The sequence below is a fragment of the Elephas maximus genome, chromosome 10, assembly GCF_024166365.1.
Source record: "Elephas maximus indicus isolate mEleMax1 chromosome 10, mEleMax1 primary haplotype, whole genome shotgun sequence".
Classification (NCBI taxonomy): Eukaryota; Metazoa; Chordata; class Mammalia; order Proboscidea; family Elephantidae; genus Elephas; species Elephas maximus.
In genome coordinates, this window is record NC_064828.1 from 107,216,607 (window position 1) to 107,228,677 (window position 12,071).

Here is a 12,071-nt window from a genome sequence, read left to right on the forward strand (position 1 = left end):
TTGACCACCCTTGGCAATAAGAGACAATGGGTAATTCATATCAAGATATTTCAAATCTCATTTTAGCCTTCCGCGAACAACAGAAGCCATTTATTTGAACTCTTTTGCCTGCCTGCCTTCCTTTTTGCTATACTTTGGTGAGCTATGACATAGTCCAAAGGAGGAACAAAAGTGAAGGGCTAAAAATAAAGCAATGACTGCTTGCAATGATTAAGAATTGACTGTATAATCATTTAGCTGATTACATACACTTACCAAATATCAGCAGTCTGGTGGACAGTCTGTACTCTTAGGAACTAAAAAATGCCAGTTACAACCTAGATCCTAACATATAGGCACTACTTGACAGTGATGTGGTCTCAACACTGTGATTTCCTGCTTCAAGTACCATTTCTCACATCCTTGGAGGCACTGTTTCCAGGAAAGAGAACTTGAAAAAATGGCAAGCCAGTAGGCCACCTCACCCTAAAACGCAGTCTCTTGAAGAATTACTCTACTTCTGTTTGGTGCATTTCTTTATTTCTCAGTTCAGATCTAAAAAAAAAAAAAAAATTGTTAGGGAGGATTATTTTAGTAGAGTCATAGACTACGGAACATTGAGAACTGGTGAAGATCTTAGGGACCTCATTTTATACGAGAGGATACTGAGCTTAGAGGAGGGCTGTGGCTTGCCATAGGTCACACAGTCAGGCAGTAAGGGTGCCAGGACCGTTCTCCAGACTCTAGTCCTACTTTTCCCACTAAGAGGGACTCCTAAGAGAATGGGCTCTGCTCCTCGCTTTTCCTCGGGCATCTCCAGAGGTTTCTAGCCAGAAGGTGATCTGTAATATCTGTTGGATGAACATTATTAGTGCATTTGGGATGGGTCGTGCTCCAGCCAAGCAGGGGGAAGAAAAAGATCTTGGCAATAACAAGACAGTTGTTTAAGGTTTCTAGGGAAGCTGGGACTCCTTTTCATTGGAGCCAAAACTGCTGCATGTGGATAGAGAGGACAGTGTTGGCCTAGAAACTGTAGAGCCCTCAGGTCTACAGGGTGGTTGTATATATGGGATATGGTTGTATTCCTAGAACTCTGTGTGTGTGTGTGTCTGTGTGTGTGTGTTGCCTTCTTTATTCATCCCTGTGTCAGATTATTCCTCAGGCTACCAAGGAGGAAATTGTTTTTGTAGTAATACATTTGTTGCCAGAACAACAGAAAAGTCTCTGACAATTAATGATAATAGGTCCTTGAAATTTTTATTACATTATGCTGACATAATAATTTTATATCTGTAAGCACCCACTTCCCATAGACAGATAGATCTCCTACCCTGTCTTGCTGGATGTCTGAAGGAGGCCCGTGAGCCCAGAGTGTCTCAGGCTTCCCCATACCTTCTTGCTTCTGTCAGCAGGAGTCTAGAAGGAGGCCCAGATACCTACCCCACCTACTCGCCCCAGACTCACAGCCTTGCCTGTGCTAGTTGCCTTGAGTCCACCAGGACTGACTTCATTCTGCACTTGATCTCTGCTTCTGTCGGTCACTGTGGGATGCTCCAAAGCGTCAGGTCACCCATCACCTTCTGCGCTCTAATTGTCATAAGACCTTGTACATTTCCTGTTCTGGACCTTTCTCCCACTAGACCCCAAATCCTGAGACCAATCTTCTGTGTTCTCAGAAATTCACGGTCCTGCCTGAGCAGAATCTTTTACATATGCTTAACCTCTCCTCTGACAGTTTCCTTTACTTCCTTAGCCTAATGGAAACCCAGCTCTCCGCTGAGGACGTTGCTCTCCCCACAGCCCTTGTACATTGGGTTTCAGGTGGAGGGAAGTGTCGTCTTTGCTCGCCATTGCCAGGCTATTCCCTCCATCTCTGAATCTCATGTCATCATATTGTATCACCCACTAATCTTATTTTTGCTGTATGGCCAACCCTGACTCTTCATCATGCGTTGACAGTTTTGTCTCCTGTCTCTTTTACTCTTTCCTAAATTATTCCTGTCTTAATTATTATTGATTTCAATGCAAGGGTAAATGACTCTTCTGATGCTTGGGCTTCTCAGTTCCTTGAATTCATCTTTCTAGTAATTTTTTTTTTTTTTTGCCTTCCACCCTACCTCCATTACTCATTCCCATGGTCATACCACCCATCCACTCATTGCCATTGAGTGGATTCTGACTCATAGTGACCCTATGGGACAGCGTAGAACTGCCCCATCAAGTTTCACAGATGTCGTTATTACCAATCACAGCAACCTTCCCATGAGCTCAGTTTTATGTCTCCCGTTCTCTGATTACCTCTTCCTCTTCCTCTGCACAGCAGTGTATTGGTCCTACTGTCTTTCACTATCTCTCACCTACTTCATGTCTTCTCTTCTTTCCTTTCTCAACTTCAGTTTGGTAGTCAGTCAGTATAATCTCCCCCGCCTAAACCCTTCCTGGCCCTCACTTTTCAAGAGCTTCTTCATTAAACACAAGCCTCCTTCAATCCTCTGCCTCAGCCAGCACTTCTACCCATCAGATGAATGTGACTGGAAAAATAAGGAATAACAATGCTGACTGGTCTCATTTTAATTCGTGACCATGAACCTCAACTCGGTCCTTAAAACTATCTGGCAACCATAGCATATTTTCCTGTCCATATATGCTTCCACCCTCCTAAAGGATTATTTCACAACTGCTTTTCAAACTTTGAATAACTCTTCCTATTTGACACAATCAGAAGGAATTTCACAGCCTCCTACCATCTCATCTGTCTGCTTTCCAACATCTGTACTCACACATCTGGCTTTTCTGACAGGGGCTAGGATAAACCTGTATGTGCCCCTATATAATGCCAGGCTTTGCACTTGTGGATTGGATCCCATTTCTCTCACTCCTCAAGAACGTAGGTCTATAGATTCTCCCTTTTTTCTCCTCCCTCAGTTTTTTTCTTTCTAAGGATTCTCCCCCTCAGTTTACAAACATAATCTTATTTCTCTCTAAAAAAGAAAAAAACAGAAACAAAAAACTCAGTATCAATTGTCCCAACTCATCCCATTTTTGCTCCTCCTCTTGTAGCAGAAATTTTTGGAAGCGTTGTCTCTACGCACTATCTCCAATTTCCCCCTGTTCCATTCTCTCTTAAAGTCATTCCTATGAAACTTTCATGCCCACTACTCCACCAAAACTGCTCTTGTCAAAGTCACCAGGATCTCCACTGCTAACCCCAATGATCAATTTTTATGTATTTTTTTCCAAAACAGTTAACGATATTTGACACAAGCAATCATTCCCACTTTATTTGGCTTCCAGAATATTTAGTGGTCACACCTCCTCGGTCTCTCTTGCTGGGTCTTCCATATCTCCCTAATGAGGGAGTGCCCTGGGGTCTTGGGTCTCTTTGTCGTCTCTGTCAACCCTCACTCTCTTGGTGAACTCTTCTAGTCTTATGACTTTAAATATTGTCTGTATGCTGAGACCTCTCTATCAGTTACCTCTCTTTGGAATAATGCTGTATAATAACCTTAAAATCTCAGTAGTGAACAACAATAATCATTATTTGGTTCAAGAGTCTACTGGTCATCTGGGGATCAGCTAATCTAGGCTAGGTTTGACTGGGTGGCCAGACTCTGCTTCATGAGTCCTCCATCCGCTTGCTGGGACCCATGAAGCCTGAATATTTTCCTCATGGCAATGGCAGAGGCGCAAGAGAACAAGCCCAATTGCATGAGCTTTTTTCAAGCACTTGGTCATGTCATACCTTCAAACATTCTGTTGGCCAAAGCTAATCACATGGCTGGGCCCAAAATCAAGAGTCAGGGAATACATTCTGTCTCTTTAGTGGGAAATGTTTCAAAGTCACTTGGCAGAGGGTATGGATTCAAGGAGGAGTGAAGATTTGAGTTCATTCCGACTCATAGCAACCCTATAGGACAGAGTAGAACTGCCCCATAGTTTCCAAGGAGCGCCTGGTGGATTAAACTGCCAACCTTTTGGTTAGCAGCTGTAGCACTTAACCACTACGCCACCATGGTTTCCGGAATTAATAATAAAAAAAATAATAATAATAGTATTTATTCCAAGTTAGATGTAACCCCAGCTCTTATAGTTTAGTAAAGGTTATAGACAAGTAAATAGGTGATTAGATTTTCGTGTGATAAGTTTGGAAAAGGCTATTAAGGACAAGATGCTCTGGAATTACATGAGAGGCGCCTGACCCAGTTTTTCTGTTTGTACCTTTTTGGTCAGAGGGGTCCTGGAGGAGGAGTTCTCAATGTAAATGAGGATGTAAATGATGAGGTAGAAATTGCCAAATAAAGGTGGAATGGTGAAATGATATAGGTGGAATGAACTATTGAGCATCTTTAAGTATTAGGTGAAAAGAAATTCAGTTATGGAAAGGTTTAAATGGTCTGTCCAGGGGTATGCATTGTGATCATGTTGAGCTTAGCTTTGCAATTGTGCTATCCTTAGTTTCTAAGAGGTATATCCACACACAGAATATCCTGTAGAAGCAACTGTCCATGGAACTTTGAAGCCAGTGTGTATGTAATTCCATTAAAGTAACTAGTACGGCCAGAAAGTATATAAAGATTTGAATGGATGTATTAGGTAAGAGGAGCCCTGGTGGCTCAGTGGTTAAGTGTTTGGCTGCTAACCAAAAGGGTGGCAGTTTTAATCCACCAGCCACTCCTTGGAAACCCTATGGGGCTTCTACTCTGTCCTACAGGGTTGCTATGAGTTGGAATTGACTTGATGGCAACGGGGTTTGGTTGATTAGGTAAGAGGGAAAAAGATTACAGAAAATGTTCTGTAACTTGCTTTTAACCTCTGTCCTGAGTTTTAAATAATGTTTCTGTTTGTAGACCCCTCTACTAAAGGACTTTCAACTTTGGAAATGCCACGAGAATCCTCGTCTGCCCCTACGTTAGAAGCAGGTGTGCCAGAAACAAGCAGCCATTCCTCAGTATCAAGTAAGGTCTCCTCTGGTGATGATGTCACCTAGACTTTGATTTTGGAACATTCTCCGCTATGTTGTTTTCAATTTCGGAATTCTTGGGGAAAAAAATTTTTTTTAATGTTAGTTTGCTCAGTAACTATGTTGTATGCTCTCAGGTCTATGTTTACCATTATCTCAAGTGTTTGATAAATCAGCATAGTTACTGATTGGCCAAGAATCCTAATTTGTTAGTGATTAATCATTGAATTCCATCATTCAATAAAATAAAAATTATATATTACTAGTCTAAACACAATACAGGAGATTGGTTTGGGGACAAATGGAAGGCATTGTCCATAGCAGAATTTTACATGGAATGCCTTTATTTTAATTAAAATCACCTCCATCACTGACAAAATTTTATCTAGATTATCATAAAATAACGTATCAAATGTATCATGTTCCCAAAGTCATAACTGAATCTAGCCCTTTTGGATCACAAAATAGTAATGGCATGAAATTTAACAGGATCTATAGGAAAAAAAATTTTTTTTTTTTTATAGGAGGCAACCCTGGTGGGGTAGTGCTTAAGTGATACAGCTGCTAACCAAACAAAGGGTTGGCAGTTCGAATCCACCAGGTGCTCCTTGGAAACTCTATGGGGCAGTTCTACTCTGTCCTATAGGGTCGCTATGAGTCGGAATCAACTTGACGGCACTGGGTTTTATAGTAGGCAAATATTTCGAAACTGCCCTCTATTGTTGGATCCTAGGTTTTGTCCATGAGGAGCTTGAGTTCTATTGACATGAAGATAAGGGTGTCAACCTGGCTCAATCGAGTCAATTAAGAGGCTTTAGCATGGGGCATTCTCAGTAGGAATCAGAGATACAAGCAAAGGTGCAGCTTCTGCAAACCCTCATCACATGTGCTAGCACATTCTGTGTTCAGTGTGGATGTTGCCTGAAGAGCTGAGTTAATTTTTACTTGATCACCTTTTGAAATGAGGATGATAAGAAGATAAAGACCTTAAGCTAAATGCTGGACTGGTAGTATGGAACATTATCATCTTCATCATTCATTCATTTCTGTATTCATTCATTCAACAACTCTTTTTGTGTCTGTTGGGTGCCAGGCACTGTGGTTGGCACTGGGGATTAAAAAAGAAAGTCCTTGCTCTCAAGGAATTTACAATCATAATAGTAACAAGAGCTACCATTTATTTGATACCTATCAAGTGCCAGGCACTGTGCTAAATGGTTTAAACACGTCGTTGTGTTATTCAATCCTTACATCAGTGTGCATGGCAGGTGTTATTGCCCCTATTTGATAGATTAGGAAAAAGAGTTTCAGAATGCTAAGTCACTTGTTCTCAAATCACTTGTGAAGTCATACAGGTAAAGTCATACAGCTACTAAGTGGTGGAGACAGGAATCGATGCTAGAGCTGTTTGACTTTAGAGTTTGTGCTCTTTCTAATACACCACAATGCCTTGCTCAGTTGTAATGAAGATTATAGAAATTCTAAGAAATAGTCTCCAATTGACAGTAATTTGCTCATTCAGAAGCAAAGAAGAATGGACGGTTCCAAATCCAATTATTCTTTTTTTAATCACAAAAAAATCTGAGGCTGTGATAAAAATGCCCATTTTTAAATCCACGTATGAAAATCAGGAAACCGTATTATTTTTCTCCTCCTCATCTGCCATGAGTCATCTAAAAAAACTGAAGAGAGTGAATTCTAGTTAGAATTCCAAAATGGGTATAATATGAAATAGGAAGATTAAATTAGTTTGACTTCACTGCTAGTTAAATGTATCATAAAATAAAAAATGGATCATGGTCCCAAAGTCATGATTGAATCTAGCTTTTTTGGATGTGTCTTAGAGCATCATCAGCTTTTCACTTCCCTCCTCCTGTCCATTAAAAGCATGTTTGACTAGCTCTTGGTGGTGTGCTATGGGGGCACAATGCCAGATGCCTTACACACTGAGCTGAACGTGAAAGGTTTTTACTCTCAGGGAATTCTGCTGTCTTTAAAAACAGCTGAGAATTGGAGAAGTTATTCAATCATTTGAGGTTTTCAGTCCTTCTTGGAGCCTGAGAGATGCTGCAAAGTTTTAAATTTGTTAAATCTTTTAAAAGATTTCTACTTTGAGTTTTACTTGAAGCTGCACTTCTTAAGTGAGTCATAAAATTGTAAATTTTAACAATCAGCAACTCAAATCTAGGACTTTTCATAATAGTATGAGTAGTTATTTCAGTGAATTCATGAATAATATAGATTCCAAGACGAAAGAATTCCTATCACACCTTTCTCTTGTGATCAGTTTATTAACTGATTACTTTGTAGCTAAACATGCCATGATCACCATTAATCAACCAGCATGCTAATTACATTAAAATAACATTATAATTGATTTCATATCACATCAAGGAGCTGCCTTGGTACCATGATTGTGAAACCTGTGTATAACATTTAAGGCTTTCAAGGGGCCATGCGATCATCCTGGTTTCCATCATCCCCTTGTAGGACATGTAGCTCATAGCCCCAGTTTCTGAAATTGCCCTTCTAAGAGACGTAAGTCCTCAAATATCTGGATGTTTGGGATCATATGGAAAAGGCACTCGATGATGCAGTGCCTGGTGTATTGGGCTTGCAGTGACTGTTGGGAACGCTTGCAGGGGAGGAGAAATGGAGGCAGGCTGCTTTCTGACTCAGCAGCCTACTGGCAGAAGTGCCTTTAATTGTTTTCTTGTTTGGACATGCTTATAACTTGACATTTCACTGGTGGGATATTTGCCAATGCTTAATTGCAGGATAAAAATGTTACCACTATTTTCTAAAACAAAGACATGTACTAGAATATACTCATGGAATGTTATTTGAATCACATTTTCTCAAATAGACATTTAAAACAGAATTGACTTTGATGTCAATATATTTTGGGTTTAGGACCACCTCAATTGCTGGTTGGTTCCAAGTAACGTAATTTCGTTTGCTTTGATTTCTGTCTCTAAAAATTGGGGTTAATATGTGTCATCCTACTTGAAAACACACACACACACCCCCACACACCCACACCCTCACAGTACCCCTCATGGGATATAATGAAGACTGAAACTATGTATGTGATGCCTCACAAGCTCCATGAAAGCAAGTTAAGCTATAAATTCAAAGTAGCATCATCTGTCTTAAATCCTTTTTTGGAACAAGGCAGAGTGTATAAGTTAAAAAAAAAATCATATTGTTGTAACTGGGATAAATATTTACGGGCTATGGATAAGTGCTAACAGGCACCGTTACCTCCTTTACTGACTGAAGAAAAGCACCTAGGATAGCATAGTGTATTGGTTTTTTTGTTAGGATAGGAGCATACAATTTATCAAACAATTGCAAATAGCTAATGCAGGTTCAATTGATTCTATTTGGATGTGTAGCACCTTTGTATGCTGTGGAAATATATTCCCCCTAGTAATCATCTCCCAATTTCCTCCATATAGCTCAGTATAGGCAAATGAAAAGGGGATCCCTGGGAACTCTGACAATGAGCCAATTAATGAAGAGACAGCTGGAACATCAGTCTAGCGCCCCCCATAACATCAGCAACTGGGACACTGGTGGGTCAAGCTTTTTCTTCTTGTTTTACCTCTCAGATTAGCTAATGCCACTTTCTCTTGTCCACTCTGCTCCCTCATTAAGGAAAAAGATTTTGCTCATGTTCTTTGGTTCAAATAATTAAAAAAGATAAGGTACTTAATCAGCCTATTTAAACTTTCCAAGTGTCTGGAAGTGCAAGCTCTTCCATCTAGGCTGGTCCAACTCTTTTTTTTCTCAAAGACTGAGATTCCAGATCTTAGGTTATTTATTGGGGAGTTAAATGGTGGAAATACATAAAGGAGGGAATGGAACTTTAATTTCATGGTGCAAGTTGGAAAAAAAAAAAAAAAACACACCAGATTATCAGTATTATCTAATGAGGTCATGTATGTGATAGTGTTTTATCAGCTATAAAGTACCAGAAAATAAGGGAATAATAATATTAATAAATGTCAGCTTAGCAACATCTCGATCTGCCAGTAGGTTTGGGAATATGAGTTCTGTGTTTTAGTCAGCAGGGTCACCAGGTTGCAGCCGCACACCCTCATGCTCATATGATGGAACTGCATCTAACCTCAGTTTTAAAGTAAGAATCGACTGCCACCATGTGTCTACTTCAACATGATCACTCTGCATTTTCCAAATTTCCTTACCACATTCTGCACATGTGCTACTTTCTCAGCCAGTGGCACTGCCACAATCCTTCTCTTTTAAGGGCCTGCCTTTTTTTTTTTTTTTCTTTTTTTAATTAAATGGGTCATTTGAAAGAGAAAATTATCTATGTGAAAGCACTTTGAAGTATACATGCACTATGAAAATGTAAGGGTTTATTACTGTAATATCCTCTGTGGGCCAACACTTGGATTGGACTCTTTTAGTATCTTGGCTAGTACTTTTTGGCTACACTTATTTGAAATTAATATTCTTCCTTATGACTAGGAATTATAATTTCCACAAAAGCAAAATCTTGGGATACTGTTACTTTTTTTCACAACCATATTTATTTACATTTCATCTTATTTTCCCATTAAAAAAAAAGTCAAGATAATTAGATAACTAAAGCCCACAGACCATACCAAACCCTACATTTAACATACAGTTTCAACTCTCCTGGCCTTTATAAGGGTTCTTAACACTTTAAAGTTTTAAAACGTTTTTTCCTTCTTTCAGTAATAAGTGGTAGTGAGTAATAAAATGGCCCAAAGCCAAAAGGCAAGGCAGAAATGGGGAAGACACTGGGCAACCAACCTTAAGAGTTTACTGACTTTGGGTCAAGTCCTTCTGTCCACACCAAAGAGGACTGTCTTTCCCTCTTTACTGAGGTGAAGCAATGTAAGGAACTGAGAATGGAAGATTTTGTTTGGTTAGGTCCCTGGTAACTAAATGGCAGCTTCTGTTAAGTTGACCTGGAGGCTCTGAAGATTATTTTATCGATTAATAAGTAGTTCAGCCTAAACTAACAATTTTAGATTCTGACTACAATCACAACCTAGTTTGATCGGCTCAGAAGAGTTACAAAAAGGCAAATTGATCTCAATTTCCAATCTAAATCTTAATTTAAAAAATATGCATGATGCCAAATAACCCATTTAACTGAATTTTTTGCTTTTTAACCAAACTTCAACCTTGTTCACATCCCTCTGCCTTCTCATTTAACACTTCCATTTACATGCCATCTGAATTTCTTACACCTGCGTTTTCTTGGGTTTGTTTTCATCCTCCAAGCTGGTTCTCTAGTCACCAAATTCTACTTGAGCTTCATCTCAATATTTTTGTTTTTATTAGTGCCAAAAATTATTTCCCAAATATGAAACCAGAGGAGAGTGATTGAAAGCATAGTACCAGGTTAGGTGGAGTGCTGACTTTACACCACATACGTTGACTCCAAAAGAATGGATATGGTCATGTAGGCACGCTGGAAAAGCAGTCTAACACATGGGTCATGATGGAGTCACCTCAACATGTACCAGCACACTCACAGAAAACCCACCTCTTCTCCATCCTTTCACATCTGGGTGACTTGCTTCTTTGCCTCATGTCTCATGTAAAGCAGGTGTTCCTGAAGCACACTCCTCCATTTCTGCCCTGCTCCCCTGTCCCTGTTTCCCATGCCCTGTCCAACACCTATCATTTCCTTGCTACCAGTTCCACATGTTTACCGTATGATCTTTCTGGCCATTGCCCCAAATGATCACTTATATATTTATTCATTTGCATAAAACATTCCTTTCATAGTTGTGACATTAGCCTTTCAGTTCATATCAGAAGATAGCATTTGAGCTTTTTTTGCGGAGGGGAATTCTGGGCATATTTTGGTTGTTTTTAGAGGATCTCCTGCTTTTGATTACATTTCATATACCTGAGTGGCAGGTTTGTAGCAAAATCCCCAAACCACCCTACCCTAAAATCTAGGCTGTGTCCTTTAAATGTTAATAGTCAATAGTTAACTATGACCACAAATTGGCCCCAGAGATTATTGGTTAAATTCTTTGTACTGTGAGTTGTGCAACATTGATCACATGGAAGACTGAAATGCTCTATTTATCCACAGAACAGATACAGCCTGGGAAACGCCAGTGTAATGTGCCAACGTGCCTAAATCCTGACCCAGAGGGGCAGCCGCTGAGAATGAGAGGTTAGTTCTGTCCCTTAATTTCAGACTGTGAGAGCTGAGAGTAGCTGTAGATGTTAGCTATCTAGTCATCCAACAGGTGCTGAGCCCTCTCCTTTAGCAGCTCCGTAAAGTGGGTCCAACCTTTGCTCAAACACCTCTAGGAACTGGGAATGCATGACACCTCACTTTTGAACATTACTGACAGAAAGTTCTTCCTTATGGTGACTGTCTAACCTTTGTAGCCACATAGAACAAGTCTGGTTTCACATAATTTTTTAAGATATTTGAACATAGTCTCACACTACTTATTCCCCCAGTCTTCTTTTCTAGACCAGATATCCCTCGTTCTTTCAATATCCCTTCTAATACATATCAGTTTTCCTTATCATCTTGTATCTACATTTTTCAGCTTGGTTCAGCTTATATGACCTCCTTCAAGAATGTTCAATTCATAGGTGAACAGCTTCTTTTCAACTCTATGAAATTGCACAAAAAACACAATTGACTTTATGCTACTCGCGAGAGCAAGCTGAGGATAAATCTGTGCTAAGACATTTTTTTTTTTTTAAGACAGTTACGGGGGGTTAAGATAGTTCATCAGGATTTTTGTTTTTCAAAACTCATCCCATGGCCAGTGAATCATTACTTTTATTCTTTCTCAATTCAGAAAATAGGTTAACTTATCATTTGGAAGAAAACAAAACAAAATAAAACGCATTTCATAACTAGTCCCTTAAGTCAAGCAGACCTATTTTTCTAGACCATATTACTCTTCTGATTTTCCTGTGGAATGAAGAGATATTTATCTTCAGCTTTTGTTAACATTTCTTTAGCAGCGAGTAGTAGTTTTAGCCCCTCAATCAGATGAGACAAGACTTCCTCACCTATGGGGCTGGAAAAATCTTTTATGAATACAAGTCAGGGTGGTTGAAAACCTCTGGTGCTGCTGGTTCATGATTT

General features: G+C 39.6%; 1 protein-coding gene across 1 annotated transcript in view; it reads left to right on the forward strand.

Annotated features, from left to right (window-relative positions):
* The window catches only part of UNC79 (unc-79 homolog, NALCN channel complex subunit), a 220,952-nt gene that overhangs the window by 144,103 nt on the left and 64,778 nt on the right, over positions 1 to 12,071 (forward strand). Inside the window, exons 32-34 of the mRNA XM_049898829.1 lie at positions 4,827 to 4,934; positions 8,401 to 8,517; positions 11,049 to 11,132. Of these exons, the coding sequence (XP_049754786.1) occupies positions 4,827 to 4,934; positions 8,401 to 8,517; positions 11,049 to 11,132 (309 nt within the window). The remainder of the gene's footprint in view (positions 1 to 4,826; positions 4,935 to 8,400; positions 8,518 to 11,048; positions 11,133 to 12,071) is intronic.